We start from the raw sequence: 22,185 nt of genomic DNA, 5'->3' as shown, positions 1-22,185 counted from the left end.
TTACAGGGTGAGGGTTACATAGTGGAAGGAGCAGGACCCCCGCAGTACAGAGGATTTCAGGAGAGGAGAGGGCTGATCTTATAGGGGAGGTTACAGGGTGAGGGTAACATAGTGGAAGGAGCAGGACTCCAGCAGTACAGAGGATTTCAGGAGAGGAGAGGGCTGATCTTATAGGGGAGGTTACAGGGTGAGGGTTACATAGTGGAAGGAGCAGGACTCCAGCAGTACAGAGGATTTCAGGAGAGGAGAGGGCTGATCTTATAGGGGAGGTTACAGGGTGAGGGTAACATAGTGGAAGCAGCAGGACTCCAGCAGTACAGAGGATTTCAGGAGAGGAGAGGGCTGATCTTATAGGGGAGGTTACAGGGTGAGGGTTACATAGTGGAAGGAGCAGGACTCCAGCAGTACAGAGGATTTCAGGAGAGGAGAGGGCTGATCTTATAGGGGAGGTTACAGGGTGAGGGTAACATAGTGGAAGCAGCAGGACTCCAGCAGTACAGAGGATTTCAGGAGAGGAGAGGGCTGATCTTATAGGGGAGGTTACAGGGTGAGGGTAACATAGTGGAAGGAGCAGGACTCCAGCAGTACAGAGGATTTCAGGAGAGGGCTGATCTTATAGGGGATATTACAGGATGAGGGTTACATAGTGGAAGGAGCAGGACTCCAGCAGTACAGAGGATTTCAGGAGAGGGCTGATCTTATAGGGGAGGTTACAGGGTGAGGGTTACATAGTGGAAGGAGCAGGACTCCTGCAGTACAGAGGATTTCAGGAGAGGGCTGATCTTATAGGGGATGTTACAGGATGAGGGTTACATAGTGGAAGGAGCAGGACTCCAGCAGTACAGAGGATTTCAGGAGAGGGCTGATCTTATAGGGGAGGTTACAGGGTGAGGGTTACATAGTGGAAGGAGCAGGACTCCTGCAGTACAGAGGATTTCAGGAGAGGGCTGATCTTATAGGGGATGTTACAGGATGAGGGTTACATAGTGGAAGGAGCAGGACTCCAGCAGTACAGAGGATTTCAGGAGAGGGCTGATCTTATAGGGGAGGTTACAGGGTGAGGGTTACATAGTGGAAGGAGCAGGACTCCAGCAGTACAGAGGATTTCAGGAGAGGGCTGATCTTATAGGGGATGTTACAGGATGAGGGTTACATAGTGGAAGGAGCAGGACTCCTGCAGTACAGAGGATTTCAGGAGAGGGCTGATCTTCTGAGAGGTGATGACCTCAGATCTTATAACCTGTCTGTAATACAGAAGGAACTGACAAATAATTCAAGAAATTTTTATTTTCCCAAAATACTTCCTCAATTTATTCTCTTCTTAATTTTTTTCTTGTTCTATTTTATAAATGTCCCAGAAAAAGTTAAGGTGGCGACGTCTGAGACCGAATCCTCCGATTCCAGCTCCAAGTCTTCGTCCTCATCGTCATCATCAGAGTCTTCATCCTCCGAGAGCGAGGCCGAGCTGGAGAGACCCAAGAAGCGAAAGCGGAAAAAGAAAACCAAAGTGAAGCCCCCGAAGAGAAGGCGCAAGGAAGGTCGGCGCGAGGTCAAGGAGGAGAAGCCGCAGGGTCACCACAGGTGGGTGTGATCGCGGCTCCTCCACTGCTGCGCTTCTTAGGCCGGGGATGGACTCGGGTAAGATCTTCTCTCCTTGTGTCTTCCAGCGCTCCTCCTGACAAGAGCTGGACCGCAGAGGAGAAGGAGCCCGCCACCAAGAGGGACAAACCCGTCGTGCGGCCGGAGGAAATCCCTCCAATCCCTGAGAACCGCTTCCTGCTCAGGAAAGATGCACCGATCAACATCCCGGAGCCCGAGCAGTAAGACCCTTCTGTTATATCATATACAGGGTCCTCCGTACCTGGGACTCCCGCAGATCAGCTCATTGAATAGCAAACACAGCGCCTTACATGTTATAGTGGCTGTGCTTGGTATTGCAGCTCAGATCATTCACTTGAATGGGACTCAACTGCTGCTGTACCCTGTAACCAAGGACCATGGGGATGATGTTTTTAAAGGGATCCTATCATTAAAATCGAATTTTTTGTCCCTTAAGAAAGTCTATTCTTCTCCTACCTTTAGATGTCTTCTCCACGCCGCTGTTTGTTAGAAATCCCGGTTTTCGCCGGTATGCAAATGAGTTCTCTCGCAGCACTGGGGGCGGGCCCCAGCACTCAAACAGCACAGGGGGCGTTCCCAATGCTGCATGTGAACTGTCCAGCGCCGCCTCCATCTTCTTCAGAAACGGGGTCTTCATGCGTCTTCTTCCGGCGGTGGCTTCAGACTTTTAGGCCTAGGGCAAAGCAGACTGCGCATGCCTGCTGGCCACAAGAAAATGGCGGCTTACACAGTAAGCAGCCATTTTCTTGTAGCCACGGGCATGCACAGACTGCTCTGCCCGAGGCCTAGAAGTTTAGCCCCCAGCATCGGAAGAAGATGCATGACAACCCCATTCCTTAAGAAGATGGAAGTGTTGCTGGAGATTTCTCTCGCAGCATTGGGAACGCCCCCGGTGCTGTTTGAGCGCTGGGGCCCGCCCCCAGTGCTGTGAGGGAACTCATTTGCATACCGGCAAAAACCGGATTATATACCGAACGGCGGCGCAGAGAAGACATGTAAAGATAAGAGACGAATAGCCTTTCTTAAGGCTATTCCTACGTGTTGGGGACAAAAAATTTGATTTAAATGGTAGAATCCCTTTAATGGTCCCAGGTGATCCCTACTGATCAGACATAAGGATCAATATTTAAAGAGAATGTCCCCCCATCTGCTGATTGGTGGGTACCCGGCACACCGCTCCATTCATAGCCAAGTAAGCGCCCTAGAGTCGTGTCCCCCATCAAGCCAATGGATAAGGGGGTAACTTACTGTGGCTGGACAACCCCTTTAAGATCCCCTTTAAACAAAAATTTAGGCATTTGTTTTGGGAAAAAAATATATATATTTTAATAATTTTGTTCCATTTGATCTAGGAAATCGTCTCCTGCGATGGCAGATACCAATGAGCAGAACAAGAGCGCCGTTACCAAATCTGGCCGAAAAATCCGAGGCCGAGGCACAATAGTAAGTGTCGTAGGTGTCCTGGGGACCTGCTGAGACCTGGAGTGTTTCGCAACCTGCAAACACCATGGTTCTTGTGATTGGGGGGGATTCAGACCCCTGTAGGGTCATTTGTTGTAGCCAAAATATCCCCTGAATGAATGTGTTATTCAGCCCGTTGTTCTTATCCAACCTTCCAGCGATATCACACACCTCCGCGGTCTAGATCTCGATCTGAGTCCAATAGCGACAGAGAAAGCAGCGAAACCCCCCCACACTGGAAGGAAGAAATGCAAAGAATAAAGTCCTATAAGCCACCGACCGGAGAGAAGTGGAGCAAGGGAGACAAGTGAGACATTATATCATGTGTACATAGAACGGCAGGCTTCAGAGCTGAAATCCTCAAGAAGTACCTGCTTAGTCTTTGTCTGCACAGAGCTTGTGTTATTGATTTACATTGTAGAAAATGCAGGAGATCAAGCAGAATAGTGAGCGCAGCTCTGGAGTATAATACAGGATAAGTAATGTAATGTATGTACACAGTGACTGCACCAGCAGAATAGTGAGCGCAGCTCTGGAGTATAATACAGGATAAGTAATGTAATGTATGTGCACAGTGACTGTACCAGCAGAATAGTGAGCGCAGCTCTGGAGTATAATACAGGATAAGTAATGTAATGTATGTACACAGTGACTGTACCAGCAGAATAGTGAGCGCAGCTCTGGAGTATAATACAGGATAAGTAATGTAATGTATGTACACAGTGACTGTACCAGCAGAATAGTGAGCGCAGCTCTGGAGTATAATACAGGATAAGTAATGTATGTACACAGTGACTGCACCAGCAGAATATTGAGCGCAGCTCTGGAGTATAATACAGGATAAGTAATGTAATGTATGTACACAGTGACTGCACCAGCAGAATATTGAGCGCAGCTCTGGGGTATAATACAGGATAAGTAATGTAATGTATGTACACAGTGACTGCACCAGCAGAATATTGAGCGCAGCTCTGGAGTATAATACAGGATAAGTGATGTAATGTATGTACACAGTGACTGTACCAGCAGAATAGTGAGCGCAGCTCTGGGGTATAATACAGGATAAGTAATGTAATGTATGTACACAGTGACTGCACCAGCAGAATATTGAGCGCAGCTCTGGGGTATAATACAGGATAAGTAATGTAATGTATGTACACAGTGACTGCACCAGCAGAATAGTGAGTGCAGCTCTGGAGTATAATACAGGTTAAGTAATGTAATGTATGTACACAGTGACTGTACCAGCAGAATAGTGAGCGCAGCTCTGGAGTATAATACAGGTTAAGTAATGTAATGTATGTACACAGTGACTGTACCAGCAGAATAGTGAGTGCAGCTCTGGAGTATAATACAGGATATGTAATGTAATGTATGTACACAGTGACTGCACCAGCAGAATAGTGAGTGCAGCTCTGGAGTATAATACAGGATAAGTAATGTAATGTATGTACACAGTGACTGCACCAGCAGAATAGTGAGCACAGCTCTGGAGTATAATACAGGATAAGTAATGTAATGTATGTACACAGTGACTGTACCAGCAGAATAGTGAGCGCAGCTCTGGAGTATAATGCAGGATAAGTAATGTAATGTATGTACACAGTGACTTCACCAGCAGAATAGTGAGCGCAGCTCTGGAGTATAATACAGGATAAGTAATGTAATGTATGTACACAGTGACTGTACCAGCAGAATAGTGAGCGCAGCTCTGGAGTATAATGCAGGATAAGTAATGTAATGTATGTACACAGTGACTGTACCAGCAGAATAGTGAGCGCAGCTCTGCAGTATAATACAGGATAAGTAATGTAATGTATGTACACAGTGACTGTACCAGCAGAATAGTGAGCGCAGCTCTGGAGTATAATAGAGGATGTAACTCAGGAATTATGGCTCCTAAAGAATACAATTAGAAATGTTAACTTGCGCTGTGACCTCACATAAGATCTGCCATGACCAATTGAATTTTACAAAACCTCTGCTTATATTACTCAATACAAATTTCTTTTATTTTAGACTTAATGAGCGTCTGCCCAGTCGTTGGGAAGAAGGAAGTTTGTCTCCAAGATCAAGATCGAATTCTTGGTCACATGACGGTTACCATTCAGACACCAGCAGGGAGCGCGAGTCACGCTCAAAAACACGGAAGAAGGATAAAAAGGTAAAGCATAAAAAGAAATCCAAAAAGGTAAAGCATTCAAAAAAACACAGAAAGAAGGAAGAATTGCAAGGATCTTATAGAGAGGAATCTTCAAGCAGGAGGAGAAAATATTCCCAAGAACGGACACAGAGATCATCATCAAGATCCTCCAGAGCTTCTTCCAAGAAGGGCTGGTCTCGATCCGATAAGGAGCAGAAATCCTCGCGTCACTCCAGCAATTCCCAGTCTAGATCAAGATCCTATTCAAGAGAAAGTAGAAGATCAAGAACTTCTTCCAAATCCACTTCTAGAAGCCACACAAGAAGTAGATCCCGCACCGAATCCAGATCCCGGAACAGGAATGTGTCTGAGTCGCACTCCAACTCGCACTCTCACTCTTCTAAACAAACAAAAGCTTCTTCAACGTCTCCCCAAAAGAAAGAATCGGCAGGAGGAAAATCCAGTGCAGGCGCTCAGCCTGGGAAATCTGCTGCGAAATCCAACTCTAATCCCCCCGATGACTCTGTCCTCGCCTTCGTATCCAATGAGAACGTTCATGTGATTTCCCTCAGTGACAGTCCGCCTCCTTCCCGATGGAAGCCTGGTCAAAAACCCTGGAAGCCATCTTACGAACGGATTCAAGAAATTAAGGCCAATACCTCTAATGTCCTTCCGATACAAAGCCGGTATGGTTCAAGCAAGGTCAAAAGTGACTCCTACCGGAAGAGGCGCTCCAGCTCCGAGAGCGAACGTAGCGACCATTCCGGCAGAAGTTCAAGCTATCGCCGTAAATCCAAAGATCGCTCCTCTTCTAGATCCTACAGTAGATCCTACACCCGAAGCAGCCGTCACAGTAGCTCGTCTTCTCACGGTGAGAGAGTCCGGTCCTCGTCCTACGACAGTTCCTCATCCAGTGGGTCCAACGATGAAACAGTCCGAAATCAAAAGACCAAATTGAAAGCAAAGAATAAACAACATAAAACAAAAGACCAAACAGAGAAATCACTTTCCCCAAAAAGCATGGAAAGCCCCTCGAATTCCAATTCCTCTTCCGACTCCGAAGGAGAAGAGTTCACCAAAAGATTGCTGAAAACCACCAAGGCGTTGCTCGAAAATCATAACTCCAGCAGCAGCAAAGAAGAAGAAAGTCAGTCTGTGCAAGAGTCTAACGCGGAAACCTCCAAGGACGGTAAAGACAGCACTGAGGCGGTGATATCCAACATAGACAAAGTACTGACCAGCGACGCGCTAAAGGAATCCGTCGGGCAAATCATGGACGAGGAACCCGTATGCAATTCTCAAAACGCAAACGTGACAGAAGAAGCGGCGTCTTCTGGGAAGGAAGAAGGCGAGGCGAGTACCGAGTCAGACTCCGAGGAAGTAAAACAACCCAAAACGCCACCATCTGAAGCCTCACCACGGGCTTCGGAGAAACTTTGCAAAACGCCACCGTCCGAGAGCTCCGGCTCCGAACATAAAACCAAACCGAAGAAACACAAGCGGCGCTCTGGTAAGAAGAGCATGAAGAAGAGCCGGTCCAAAAACAAAACAAAGGACAAATCCAAAAAGAGCAAAGAGAAGAAGCAAAAATCTCAGAAGAAGAAGCAGACCTTCCACTGGCAGCCACCACTTGAGTTTGGAGAGGAAGAGGAGGATGAAGAGGTGGCGGGGAGAGAACCAGACGTGCAGGTGAAAGTGAAGAACCCCAAAGACTCGCTATTACATAAACCCCTGGCTGCAGTCAAGAAGAACGCAACCAACGGGACTCTGCTCCTCGACAAAATCAGCACAGAGACGAAGATCGTGTCTCTTACACCTCCCGTGAAGAAAGAAGACGTCGAGCCGCTGTCCAAAGCGGCAAAAAGTCCACTGAAGCCTGCGAACGTGGAGCCAACCTCCGACAATATCAAAGCCTTTACATCTCATCGGTCGTTGCCCCAGATTAAACTTGGGACGAATTCGACAGGTAACGCCGCCACTGGAAACGCTGACCAAACCTCTTCTCCATCTGTAAGCGCCATCCCTGTCTCAGGAGAAAGCTCGCAAGCCAAGGACGAAAAGACACAAGACGCCCAACCAGCGCCAAATAACACGGCCGCATCAGAAAAAGTGGAATCTGGCCCTTCCGAAACTGCAGCGGTCGATAATAAATGGAAGCCGGTCCAAGGTCCGACCGTTCTGCAGATCCCCAAAACAACCGTAGTGCCGGTGGTAACACAGGCCGAACCGGAGAAGAAGGCTCAAGGTCTGAGAATTGAGATTAAGAGTAAAAACAAAGTGAGGCCGGGATCGCTTTTCGATGAAGTCCGGAAGACGGCTCGCCTTAACCAACGTCCCAGGAACCAGGAGAGCTCCAGCGAGGAGAGGTCCTCGAGCCACGAGGAGAAAAGCCGATCAAGCAGCAAGGCCAGGAGTAGAAGTAAATCGCGAACACCTTCAAGTCACCGATCCAGATCTCCATCCTCTAGCAGGTCCAGGAGTCGGTCGGCTCGGTACAGCTCTTCATCCAGGTAAGGAAGACCACGCGCAAGATCCTGAATGTACAAGGACCTGGACATTCTGATGTGTTATATGCATGTCATTGTCTATGTCAGGTCAAGAAGTTATACCAGAAGTCGTAGCAGGAGGCGCTATAGTGACTACAGATCGCGGACACGGAGCAGGTCGTACGGCAGTTACAGAAGTTACAGGTACGATGTGTTTCGGTTATAAAAGTTCTGCACTTACCAAATCCAAGATGGCGGCAATTTCCACATTGTTCATGACATGCTGTATACTGCTGTAAAGGGAGCAGCCCCATACACTCCTGTGCCATATACCTGCAGCTGTGGAGTATACAGCTACAAGCTCTGTCCATATACATAGTACATGTATTTACTTGAGCGGCGAGAGTGTCTACTAACAAGATGGCGGAGATTGTGTTGTGTTAATGCTCAACCATTAGATACAAAGAAGGCTCTGCAGACTGGACAGTGTAAAGTGTTAGGGTCTGTTCACACTGAGTTTTTTGGCAGCGGATTTTGAGGCGCAATCCGCCTCAAAATCCGCTGCCAGAAACGGCTCCCATTGACATCAATGCGAGCCGGTTGTTTCCTTTCTCAGGTGGACGTCCGCCTCGCAACTCCTCCCTTCTGACTAGATCCGTTCATTTGGACCGAATCCGGAGCAGAAAGACATGACTGCCAGAAGTCTGCTTTCTGAGTCAAAATACGGTTCATTTTACTCTGTATGAACGAGCCCTAATTGTAATAATGGAAAGTAAAATATTTATTAGAGAACTGATGTGATGGTACAATAATTGTGTGACTAATGTAACGTATACTTGTATTACATAGAACGTACAGCCGCAGCCGCTCAAGGAGTGTCTCATATAATCGTCATCGCAGAAGATCTAGGTAAGTCGCTTATAGATGTCTATTATGTACATAATACTGCCCGACACACTGAGCCCTCTAACAAATACCTGACATATCAAACCTTCATACTGCCCATTTAAAAAAATATATAACTACTATAATATAATACTACTCCTATGTACAAGAATATAACTACTATAATACTACTCCTATGTACAAGAATATAACTACTATAATACTACTCCTATGTACAAGAATATAACTACTATAATACTGCTCCTATGTACAAGAATATAACTACTATAATACTACTCCTATATACAAGAATATAACTACTATAATACTACCTCCTATGTACAAGAATATAACTACTATAATACTGCCCCTATGTACAAGAATATAACTACTATAATACTGCTCCTATGTACAAGAATATAACTACTATAATACTGCTCCTATGTACAAGAATATAACTACTATAATACTACTCCTATGTACAAGAATATAACTACTATAATACTACTCCTATGTACAAGACTATAACTACTATAATACTGCTCCAATGTACAAGAATATAACTACTATAATACTACTCCTATGTACAAGAATATAACTACTATAATACTACTCCTATGTACAAGAATATAACTACTATAATACTACTACTATGTACAAGACTATAACTACTATAATACTACTCCTATGTACAAGAATATAACTACTATAATACTACTCCTATGTACAAGAATATAACTACTATAATACTACCTCCTATGTACAAGAATATAACTACTATAATACTACTCCTATGTACAAGAATATAACTACTATAATACTACTCCTATGTACAAGAATATAACTACTATAATACTACTCCTATGTACAAGAATATAACTACTATAATACTACCTCCTATGTACAAGAATATAACTACTATAATACTACTCGTATGTACAAGAATATAACTACTATAATACTGCCTCCTATGTACAAGAATATAACTGCTATAATACTGCCTCCTATGTACAAGAATATAACTACTATAATACTACTGCTATGTACAAGAATATAACTACTATAATACTGCTCCTATGTACAAGAATATAACTACTATAATACTGCTCCTATGTACAAGACTATAACTACTATAATACTACTCCTATGTACAAGAATATAACTACTATAATACTACTCCTATGTACAAGAATATAACTACTATAATACTACCTCCTATGTACAAGAATATAACTACTATAATACTACTCCTATGTACAAGAATATAACTACTATAATACTACTCCTATGTACAAGAATATAACTACTATAATACTACTCCTATGTACAAGAATATAACTACTATAATACTGCCCCTATGTACAAGAATATAACTACTATAATACTACTCCTATGTACAAGACTATAACTACTATAATACTACTCCTAGGTACAAGAATATAACTACTATAATACTACTCCTATGTACAAGACTATAACTACTATAATACTACTCCTATGTACAAGAATATAACTACTATAATACTGCTCCTATGTACAAGAATATAACTACTATAATACTACTCCTATATACAAGAATATAACTACTATAATACTACCTCCTATGTACAAGAATATAACTACTATAATACTGCCCCTATGTACAAGAATATAACTACTATAATACTGCTCCTATGTACAAGAATATAACTACTATAATACTGCTCCTATGTACAAGAATATAACTACTATAATACTGCTCCTATGTACAAGAATATAACTACTATAATACTACTCCTATGTACAAGAATATAACTACTATAATACTACTCCTATGTACAAGACTATAACTACTATAATACTGCTCCAATGTACAAGAATATAACTACTATAATACTACTCCTATGTACAAGAATATAACTACTATAATACTACTCCTATGTACAAGAATATAACTACTATAATACTACTACTATGTACAAGACTATAACTACTATAATACTACTCCTATGTACAAGAATATAACTACTATAATACTACTCCTATGTACAAGAATATAACTACTATAATACTACCTCCTATGTACAAGAATATAACTACTATAATACTTCTCCTATGTACAAGAATATAACTACTATAATACTACTCCTATGTACAAGAATATAACTACTATAATACTACTCCTATGTACAAGAATATAACTACTATAATACTACTCCTATGTACAAGAATGTAACTACTATAATACTACCTCCTATGTACAAGAATATAACTACTATAATACCACTCCTATGTACAAGAATATAACTACTATAATACTACCTCCTATGTACAAGAATATAACTACTATAATACTACTCCTATGTACAAGAATGTAACTACTATAATACTGCTCCTATGTACAAGAATATAACTACTATAATACTACCTCCTATGTACAAGAATATAACTACTATAATACCACTCCTATGTACAAGAATATAACTACTATAATACTACCTCCTATGTACAAGAATATAACTACTATAATACTTCTACTATGTACAAGAATATAACTACTATAATACTACCTATGTACAAGAATATAACTACTATAATACTACCTCCTATGTACAAGAATATAACTACTATAATACTTCTCCTATGTACAAGAATATAACTACTATAATACTACCTATGTACAAGAATATAACTACTATAATACTACCTCCTATGTACAAGAATATAACTACTATAATACTTCTCCTATGTACAAGAATATAACTACTATAATACTACTCCTATGTACAAGAATATAACTACTATAATACTACTCCTATGTACAAGAATATAACTACTATAATACTACTCCTATGTACAAGAATATAACTACTATAATACTGCCCCCTATGTACAAGAATATAACTACTATAATACTACCTATGTACAAGAATATAACTACTATAATACTACCTATGTACAAGAATATAACTACTATAATACTACTCCTATGTACAAGAATATAACTACTATAATACTACCTCCTATGTACAAGAATATAACTACTATAATACTACCTCCTATGTACAAGAATATAACTACTATAATACTGCTCCTATGTACAAGAATATAACTACTATAATACTACCTCCTATGTACAAGAATATAACTACTATAATACTGCTCCTATGTACAAGAATATAACTACTATAATACTACTCCTATGTACAAGAATATAACTACTATAATACTACCTCCTATGTACAAGAATATAACTACTATAATACTGCTCCTATGTACAAGAATATAACTACTATAATACTACTCCTATGTACAAGAATATAACTACTATAATACTGCTCCTATGTACAAGAATATAACTACTATAATGCTACTCCTATGTACAAGAATATAACTACTATAATACTACTCCTATGTACAAGAATATAACTACTATAATACTACCTCCTATGTACAAGAATATAACTACTATAATACTACCTCCTATGTACAAGAATATAACTACTATAATGCTACTCCTATGTACAAGAATATAACTACTATAATACTACCTCCTATGTACAAGAATATAACTACTATAATACTACCTATGTACAAGAATATAACTACTATAATACTACCTCCTATGTACAAGAATATAACTACTATAATACTTCTCCTATGTACAAGAATATAACTACTATAATACTACCTATGTACAAGAATATAACTACTATAATACTACCTCCTATGTACAAGAATATAACTACTATAATACTTCTCCTATGTACAAGAATATAACTACTATAATACTACTCCTATGTACAAGAATATAACTACTATAATACTACTCCTATGTACAAGAATATAACTACTATAATACTACTCCTATGTACAAGAATATAACTACTATAATACTGCCCCCTATGTACAAGAATATAACTACTATAATACTACCTATGTACAAGAATATAACTACTATAATACTACCTATGTACAAGAATATAACTACTATAATACTACTCCTATGTACAAGAATATAACTACTATAATACTGCTCCTATGTACAAGAATATAACTACTATAATACTGCTCCTATGTACAAGAATATAACTACTATAATGCTACTCCTATGTACAAGAATATAACTACTATAATACTACTCCTATGTACAAGAATATAACTACTATAATACTACCTCCTATGTACAAGAATATAACTACTATAATACTACCTCCTATGTACAAGAATATAACTACTATAATGCTACTCCTATGTACAAGAATATAACTACTATAATACTACCTCCTATGTACAAGAATATAACTACTATAATACTACCTATGTACAAGAATATAACTACTATAATACTACCTCCTATGTACAAGAATATAACTACTATAATACTTCTCCTATGTACAAGAATATAACTACTATAATACTACCTATGTACAAGAATATAACTACTATAATACTACCTCCTATGTACAAGAATATAACTACTATAATACTTCTCCTATGTACAAGAATATAACTACTATAATACTACTCCTATGTACAAGAATATAACTACTATAATACTACTCCTATGTACAAGAATATAACTACTATAATACTACTCCTATGTACAAGAATATAACTACTATAATACTGCCCCCTATGTACAAGAATATAACTACTATAATACTACCTATGTACAAGAATATAACTACTATAATACTACCTATGTACAAGAATATAACTACTATAATACTACTCCTATGTACAAGAATATAACTACTATAATACTACCTCCTATGTACAAGAATATAACTACTATAATACTGCTCCTATGTACAAGAATATAACTACTATAATACTACCTCCTATGTACAAGAATATAACTACTATAATACTGCTCCTATGTACAAGAATATAACTACTATAATACTACCTCCTATGTACAAGAATATAACTACTATAATACTACCTCCTATGTACAAGAATATAACTACTATAATGCTACTCCTATGTACAAGAATATAACTACTATAATACTACCTCCTATGTACAAGAATATAACTACTGTAATACTGCTCCTATGTACAAGAATATAACTACTGTAATACTGCATCCTATGCACAAGAATATTAGAGGATTATACATTAATCCCCCCCTCTATCATTATATATGTATAACCGTTATACACTCTCTCCTCTCCAGGAGTCGCTCATACACATACGATAGCTATGACAGCCGTAGCCGCAGCAGAAGCCCCTCCTACTACAGGTCTCGCAGCTACAACCGCAGGTCCAGGTACACTTGGTAGTACTATTATTATGATATATACATATACACTTCTCGGGAGTTCCCGTTTCTGATCACGATCTCCGTTCTTCCGTTCTCAGAAGTCGGAGGTCGTCGTACAGCGGCAGCGACCACAGTTACCATCATCGCCGGCGTCACAGTGGGAGGAGCTAAGAGACTTTTTTGTTCTTTCTTCTGTTTCCCTTCCTTGTATGCCCCGCTCCGCCTCCACCTGCCCCTCGTCTATCTATTGTCCATCGTCCTTGCCGTGAAAATATCGGCCAGATGGGATCTGAAGCTTCGGTCCATGTAGAGGGCGCTATCGGAGGAGGTCTCGTAGCGGTATCCACTGTGGTGGCAGCAATAATTGAGCCTATAAAGGTGGCAGCAGTTGTCACATGATCTCTCCAGCACATCCGATTGGCCAGTGGGGCTCATGGGAAGTTTGCTAGGTTTTCTACGTAGCGCTGGGCGTCCATAGTGCGGTCTCATCTCGCAGCAGTACGGTTTTACAGAAGTTTATGAGATTTCCTACTGCTATATGACCACCGTCAGTATTATACGGGTGTGTTAACCCCTCCTTGTCCGGCTGATGCTGGACATACAAGATATCACATGCCATGATGAGCAGCCGGGGATCGGGACACTAAAGGGGGTCTCCAGGATCATGATATTGATGACGTATCGTTCGGGCCCCCAACTGATGAAAGGGCCATGCAGTAATGCACAGCGCCATACATATTGTGGTGGTTGTGCTTGGTATTGCAGCTCAGTCCCATTGACTTGCTGCTGTACCATGTGATGTTATAGGAGGAAGCCGTAGACTCTTTAACCAGCTGATCGGTGGGGTCTCCAGTGTGAGACCCCCACCAATCAGATATATATAAGTTCCAGAAAACCCCTTTAATATTCATTGTCATCAATATCAGATCAGTGGGGGTCCGACACCTTGTCACCTCCACGATCAGCAGCTCCAGGGGCAACTACTGCTGCTGCCATTTTATTGTTTACCAGGCACAGCGCCGCCCCTATTTTAGTGTCTGCACCTGGTACTGCAGTATTCTGACTCTCCATCCCGATCAGATCATAAGCACTGAGCTCCTTGTAGTACCACGCACAGCCACTAAAGAATGGATGGCGCTGTTCCTGATTAATTAAAGCTTCACCTTGGTGTTGATCCGTCGGACCCCCACCCTAGATAAGACCATGAATGTTAAAGTTCCTGACCCCTCCCCCCTTTCCCTCCATGTGTTACAGTTGCCATAATGTGGAGTACTCTGCTTTCCATTCCTTCCGGTTCTTGTCGATTTCGTTCCTGTCCACCCCTCGCTCTGTGTTTGTACATATAATGGCGGTGTTATAGGCAATGTGCCAAAAAGTGAATTCCATGTGGATCAGCTGGATTTGCAGCCCCCTCGTTATTACAATAAATAACATAAACGTACCTATAAAATATGGCGCTATATCACTGTCCTCTGGTCCGCTGGGGTCCTCCGGCGCCGCGATGGTACCGTTGTGTTTCCATAGCGTCCCGTTCTGTCGTTCGACCTGTTTCATCTGCCTTTACAGCGTCAGGTTTGTATATGTGCGGTGGGTTTATATGCGCGCAGGTGGGCGGTTGACTTCTAGCGCGTTGGGCTCTGTGGGGATACGTATACACTGTACTTTTTTTGTAAATATGTTTTCAGCTTTATATTCATTTTATGGTTTGAAAAAAAAAAAAAAAAAATCCTTGTAATTAAAAAGGTGTTAAAGACGAGGGCGCTGACTGGTGTGTGTGTACTTAAAGGGGCGGCCGCCGTGACATATCCGTTATACACAGAATATCGATTACATGCTGCAACAATGTTTCAGTAAAGAGTTAAATGACATTTACTAATATAATATGGCGCCACCTGGTGTTCATAGTGTATAGTAACACGTGTCCACCAAAGGAACGGAGTGCTGGTGGACGCACATGCTCAGTTACTCTCCCAATAAATATAGGTGTCAGGAGAGGAGCAGAACCTCTGCAGTAGGTGGCAGTATAGGGGAAGCAAGGGGGCGCTATACTGACCTAGGCCTGTACACGACTGATGTGGATGGACAGGTACTGACACTGCTACTGTGTAAAGCTTTAGGGGTGAGCGACTGATCAGACAGTCGTGATTGTAGCTAGTCCTTATTTGTCCAACACCCGGGATCCCCGCCGATCAGCTGCAGTGAGCACCGTGACTCCCTTCACCGCACTGCAAGTATAGCGCCATTCATTGTTTAGTGGCTGTGCTGGGTATTGCAGTTCAGTCCCATTTACTTGGATTGGACACAGCCGCTCCTGACCTTGTGACATCACAGCACTCGAGCTGATCAGTAGGTGTCCTGGGTGTCAGACCGCCGCTGACCATAGATTAACCTCCTATCCTAAGCACAGGTCAGCAGTATGTAAGTTCCGGAAAGCCCATTTAACCCTTCACTGCAGGGACCAAGCCCTGAAAACCAGCCCAGACCGTTACCCCATCACCGTGACATCCCAGCAGGTGGCAGTTTGGAAAGGGGTTCACATACTTTTGGCCATATATTGTTACAGCAGCAGAATCTCCATTTCTGTCATCCAGAGCTCCAAATCCATAACCCAGATAAAGTGCTGCCTGCACCCACCACTAGGGGTCGCTCAGGAGCTTATTGGAGCTGGATGTCAGCAGAGCTTTGAGGCAGCTTTGGATGTGATTGGAGTAGTCGGGTGGAGCTGAGAATGTCCATAAATCACTGGTGAGTAATGATCTCCCTGCAGGGGGCAGCGTAGAGCCGGTCACATGATTGTGCTGGTCATTAGTGAATGGGTTAATGATTGAAGTTTTTATATTTACCTGCATAAGATTGAGAAGGGTTAAACCTGCCCCCGAACTCTGGCACTCACTATATGGGCACCCACCCCCACTCACTATATGGGGGCCACACTCACTATATGGGCACCCTGCTCACATTATGGTTGCCCCCGCTCACTATATGGTCGCCCCCCGCTCACTATATGGTTGCCCCCACTCACTATATGGTCGCCCCCCGCTCACTATATATACACACCCCTTACTGATTCTCACTGCTGTTTGAATCCTAATAATGGAAATTAAAATGCTGCAGTGTAAAGCATGGCGGAGCGACAGCCCCATACATGGCAGCTATAGAAGGAGACTCCAAGACGTTATTATCCCATGACCACGCCCACTATTCATCAGTCACGCCTGGTAATATAGCGCCCCCTATACTTCTATATACAAGCGTCTCCGCATTACCAAGAGCCTGAAAGCGTTTCCATGTGGGACAGGTCAAGGTCACGCGTTTCCAGGAGGAATAACAGAGGGATGTGACAAGACTAGAAGGATTTCCTATAACAGACAGGCTGGCGGCCCCTCAGAGGACATCACTGACCGGAGACCTTCTGTTTCATCTTCTCCGGCCAGCCCAGACCGCCATGATGAGCTCTCCCAACTACTGTGCCCCCCCCCCCCATATACTCCGCCTGTCACCCTCAGACCAGACCCCTTATTTACTGCAAAACATACAATTACAGCATCAGGAGTGATCGGGACTCGCGGGCTCCCTCTATTACACCTCCTTGCCTTTCACTATTCTCTGTACTGTTGTTAGTGTTGTCCCTCTGTGTCACCTCCTGTCACTTTTGGCCCTCTGTCACCCCTTTGTTATTCCTCTCAGTATGTCACCTCCTCCTGTCATTGCTCCTCTGTCTCTCCTCCTGTCATTGCTCCTCTGTCTCTCCTCCTGTCACCTCTTGTTATTCCTCTCAGTATGTCACCTCCTCCTGTCATTGCTCCTCTGTCTCTCCTCCTGTCCTTGCTCCTCTGTCTCTCCTCCTGTCATTGCTCCTCTGTCTCTCCTCCTGTCGTTGCTCCTCTGTCTCTCCTCCTGTCGTTGCTCCTCTGTCTCTCCTCCTGTCGTTGCTCCTCTGTCATTCCTCCTGTCGTTGCTCCTCTGTCTCTCCTCCTGTCGTTGCTCCTCTGTCTCTCCTCCTGTCGTTGCTCCTCTGTCTCTCCTCCGGTCGTTGCTCCTCTGTCTCTCCTCCTGTCGTTGCTCCTCTGTCTCTCCTCCTGTCGTTGCTCCTCTGTCTCTCCTCCTGTCGTTGCTCCTCTGTCTCTCCTCCTGTCGTTGCTCCTCTGTCTCTCCTCCGGTCGTTGCTCCTCTGTCTCTCCTCCGGTCGTTGCTCCTCTGTCTCTCCTCCTGTCGTTGCTCCTCTGTCTCTCCTCCTGTCGTTGCTCCTCTCTCTCTCCTCCTGTCGTTGCTCCTCTGTCTCTCCTCCTGTCGTTGCTCCTCTCTCTCTCCTCCTGTCGTTGCTCCTCTCTCTCTCCTCCGGTCGTTGCTCCTCTGTCTCTCCTCCTGTCGTTGCTCCTCTGTCTCTCCTCCTGTCGTTGCTCCTCTCTCTCTCCTCCTGTCGTTGCTCCTCTGTCTCTCCTCCTGTCGTTGCTCCTCTCTCTCTCCTCCTGTCGTTGCTCCTCTCTCTCTCCTCCGGTCGTTGCTCCTCTGTCTCTCCTCCTGTCGTTGCTCCTCTGTCTCTCCTCCTGTCGTTGCTCCTCTGTCTCTCCTCCTGTCGTTGCTCCTCTGTCTCTCCTCCTGTCGTTGCTCCTCTGTCTCTCCTCCTGTCGTTGCTCCTCTGTCTCTCCTCCTGTCGTTGCTCCTCTGTCTCTCCTCCTGTCGTTGCTCCTCTGTCTCTCCTCCTGTCATTGCTCCTCTGTCTCTCCTCCTGTCATTGCTCCTCTGTCTCTCCTCCTGTCATTGCTCCTCTGTCTCTCCTCCTGTCACCTCTTGTTATTCCTCTCAGTATGTCAGTGTCTCCTGTCGTTGCTCCTCTGTCTCTCCTCCGGTCGTTGCTCCTCGGTCTCTCCTCCGGTCGTTGCTCCTCTGTCTCTCCTCCTGTGTCTCTCCTCCTGTCGTCGCTCCTCTGTCTCTCCTCCTGTCGTCGCTCCTCTGTCTCTCCTCCTGTCATTGCTCCTCTGTCTCTCCTCCTGTCGTTTCTCCTCTGTCTCTCCTCCTGTCGTTGCTCCTCTGTCTCTCCTCCTGTCGTTTCTCCTCTGTCTCTCCTCCTGTCCTTGCTCCTCTGTCTCTCCTCCTGTCGTTGCTCCTCTGTCTCTCCTCCTGTCGTTGCTCCTCTGTCTCTCCTCCTGTCGTTGCTCCTCTGTCCCTCCTCCTGTCGTTGCTCCTCTGTCTCTCCTCCTGTCCTTGCTCCTCTGTCTCTCCTCCGGTCGTTGCTCCTCTGTCTCTCCTCCTGTCGTTGCTCCTCTGTCCCTCCTCCTGTCGTTGCTCCTCTGTCTCTCCTCCTGTCGTTGCTCCTCTGTCTCTCCTCCTGTCGTTGCTCCTCTGTCTCTCCTCCTGTCGTTGCTCCTCTGTCTCTCCTCCTGTCGTTGCTCCTCTGTCTCTCCTCCTGTCGTTGCTCCTCTGTCTCTCCTCCTGTCGTTGCTCCTCTCTCTCTCCTCCTGTCGTTGCTCCTCTCTCTCTCCTCCGGTCGTTGCTCCTCTGTCTCTCCTCCTGTCGTTGCTCCTCTCTCTCTCCTCCGGTCGTTGCTCCTCTGTCTCTCCTCCTGTCGTTGCTCCTCTGTCTCTCCTCCTGTCGTTGCTCCTCTGTCTCTCCTCCTGTCGTTGCTCCTCTGTCTCTCCTCCTGTCGTTGCTCCTCTGTCTCTCCTCCTGTCGTTGCTCCTCTGTCTCTCCTCCTGTCGTTGCTCCTCTGTCTCTCCTCCTGTCGTTGCTCCTCTGTCTCTCCTCCTGTCGTTGCTCCTCTCTCTCTCCTCCGGTCGTTGCTCCTCTGTCTCTCCTCCTGTCGTTGCTCCTCTCTCTCTCCTCCGGTCGTTGCTCCTCTGTCTCTCCTCCTGTCGTTGCTCCTCTGTCTCTCCTCCTGTCGTTGCTCCTCTGTCTCTCCTCCTGTCGTTGCTCCTCTGTCTCTCCTCCTGTCGTTGCTCCTCTGTCTCTCCTCCGGTCCTTGCTCCTCTGTCTCTCCTCCGGTCGTTGCTCCTCTGTCTCTCCTCCTGTCGTTGCTCCTCTGTCTCTCCTCCTGTCGTTGCTCCTCTGTCTCTCCTCCTGTCGTTGCTCCTCTGTCTCTCCTCCTGTCGTTGCTCCTCTGTCTCTCCTCCTGTCGTTGCTCCTCTGTCTCTCCTCCTGTCGTTGCTCCTCTGTCTCTCCTCCTGTCGTTGCTCCTCTCTCTCTCCTCCTGTCGTTGCTCCTCTCTCTCTCCTCCGGTCGTTGCTCCTCTCTCTCTCCTCCGGTCGTTGCTCCTCTCTCTCTCCTCCGGTCGTTGCTCCTCTGTCTCTCCTCCTGTCGTTGCTCCTCTGTCTCTCCTCCTGTCGTTGCTCCTCTGTCTCTCCTCCTGTCGTTGCTCCTCTGTCTCTCCTCCTGTCGTTGCTCCTCTGTCTCTCCTCCTGTCGTTGCTCCTCTGTCTCTCCTCCTGTCGTTGCTCCTCTGTCTCTCCTCCTGTCGTTGCTCCTCTGTCTCTCCTCCTGTCATTGCTCCTCTGTCTCTCCTCCTGTCACCTCTTGTTATTCCTCTCAGTATGTCACCTCCTCCTGTCATTGCTCCTCTGTCTCTCCTCCTGTCACCTCTTGTTATTCCTCTCAGTATGTCAGTGTCTCCTGTCGTTGCTCCTCGGTCTCTCCTCCGGTCGTTGCTCCTCTGTCTCTCCTCCTGTGTCTCTCCTCCTGTCGTCGCTCCTCTGTCTCTCCTCCTGTCGTCGCTCCTCTGTCTCTCCTCCTGTCCTTGCTCCTCTGTCTCTCCTCCTGTCGTTGCTCCTCTGTCTCTCCTCCTGTCGTTGCTCCTCTGTCTCTCCTCCTGTCGTTGTTCCTCTGTCTCTCCTCCTGTCATTGTTCCTCTGTCCCTCCTCCTGTCATTGCTCCTCTGTCTCTCCTCCTGTCCTTGCTCCTCTGTCTCTCCTCCTGTCGTTGCTCCTCTGTCTCTCCTCCTGTCGTTGCTCCTCTGTCTCTCCTCCGGTCTTGTTCCTCTGTCTCTCCTCCTGTCGTTGTTCCTCTGTCTCTCCTCCTGTCGTTGCTCCTCTGTCTCTCCTCCTGTCGTTGCTCCTCTGTCTCTCCTCCTGTCATTGCTCCTCTGTCTCTCCTCCTGTCGTTGTTCCTCTGTCTCTCCTCCTGTCGTTGCTCCTCTGTCTCTCCTCCTGTCGTTGCTCCTCTGTCTCTCCTCCTGTCGTTGCTCCTCTGTCTCTCCTCCTGTCATTGCTCCTCTGTCTCTCCTCCTGTCACCTCTTGTTATTCCTCTCAGTATGTCAGTGTCTCCTGTCGTTGCTCCTCGGTCTCTCCTCCGGTCGTTGCTCCTCTGTCTCTCCTCCTGTGTCTCTCCTCCTGTCGTCGCTCCTCTGTCTCTCCTCCTGTCGTCGCTCCTCTGTCTCTCCTCCTGTCCTTGCTCCTCTGTCTCTCCTCCTGTCGTTGCTCCTCTGTCTCTCCTCCTGTCGTTGCTCCTCTGTCTCTCCTCCTGTCGTTGTTCCTCTGTCTCTCCTCCTGTCATTGTTCCTCTGTCCCTCCTCCTGTCATTGCTCCTCTGTCTCTCCTCCTGTCCTTGCTCCTCTGTCTCTCCTCCTGTCGTTGCTCCTCTGTCTCTCCTCCTGTCGTTGCTCCTCTGTCTCTCCTCCGGTCTTGTTCCTCTGTCTCTCCTCCTGTCGTTGCTCCTCTGTCTCTCCTCCTGTCGTTGCTCCTCTGTCTCTCCTCCTGTCGTTGTTCCTCTGTCTCTCCTCCTGTCGTTGCTCCTCTGTCTCTCCTCCTGTCGTTGCTCCTCTGTCTCTCCTCCGGTCTTGTTCCTCTGTCTCTCCTCCTGTCGTTGCTCCTCTGTCTCTCCTCCGGTCTTGTTCCTCTGTCTCTCCTCCTGTCGTTGCTCCTCTGTCTCTCCTCCTGTCGTTGTTCCTCTGTCTCTCCTCCTGTCGTTGCTCCTCTGTCTCTCCTCCGGTCTTGCTCCTCTGTCTCTCCTCCTGTCGTTGTTCCTCTGTCTCTCCTCCTGTCCTTGCTCCTCTGTCTCTCCTCCTGTCGTTGCTCCTCTGTCTCTCCTCCTGTCATTGCTCCTCTGTCTCTCCTCCTGTCACCTCTTGTTATTCCTCTCAGTATGTCACCTCCTCCTGTCATTGCTCCTCTGTCCCTCCTCCTGTCGTTGCTCCTCTGTCTCTCCTCCTGTCCTTGCTCCTCTGTCTCTCCTCCTGTCGTTGTTCCTCTGTCTCTCCTCCTGTCCTTGCTCCTCTGTCTCTCCTCCTGTCGTTGCTCCTCTGTCTCTCCTCCGGTCTTGTTCCTCTGTCTCTCCTCCGGTCTTGTTCCTCTGTCTCTCCTCCTGTCACTGTTGCCCTCGGTGTCACCTCCTGTCACTCCCGCCCCCCTCAGT

General features: G+C 45.3%; 1 protein-coding gene across 2 annotated transcripts in view; it reads left to right on the top strand.

Moving 5' to 3' along the window:
- Positions 1-14,115, top strand: part of NKTR (natural killer cell triggering receptor) — a 33,823-nt gene extending 19,708 nt beyond the window's left edge. For both annotated transcript variants that reach the window (XM_075271831.1, XM_075271832.1), the window contains 9 exons: positions 1,359-1,581; positions 1,668-1,820; positions 2,973-3,063; positions 3,240-3,388; positions 5,101-7,734; positions 7,819-7,914; positions 8,560-8,619; positions 13,756-13,848; positions 13,941-14,115. In XM_075271831.1, the coding sequence (XP_075127932.1) occupies positions 1,359-1,581; positions 1,668-1,820; positions 2,973-3,063; positions 3,240-3,388; positions 5,101-7,734; positions 7,819-7,914; positions 8,560-8,619; positions 13,756-13,848; positions 13,941-14,013 (3,572 nt within the window). In that variant the 3' untranslated portion in view covers positions 14,014-14,115. The remainder of the gene's footprint in view (positions 1-1,358; positions 1,582-1,667; positions 1,821-2,972; positions 3,064-3,239; positions 3,389-5,100; positions 7,735-7,818; positions 7,915-8,559; positions 8,620-13,755; positions 13,849-13,940) is intronic.
- Positions 14,116-22,185: the final 8,070 nt, after the last annotated feature.

This window comes from Leptodactylus fuscus, chromosome 4 (assembly GCF_031893055.1).
Source record: "Leptodactylus fuscus isolate aLepFus1 chromosome 4, aLepFus1.hap2, whole genome shotgun sequence".
NCBI lineage: Eukaryota > Metazoa > Chordata > Amphibia > Anura > Leptodactylidae > Leptodactylus > Leptodactylus fuscus.
This window is presented reverse-complemented; position numbering and strand designations above follow the sequence as displayed.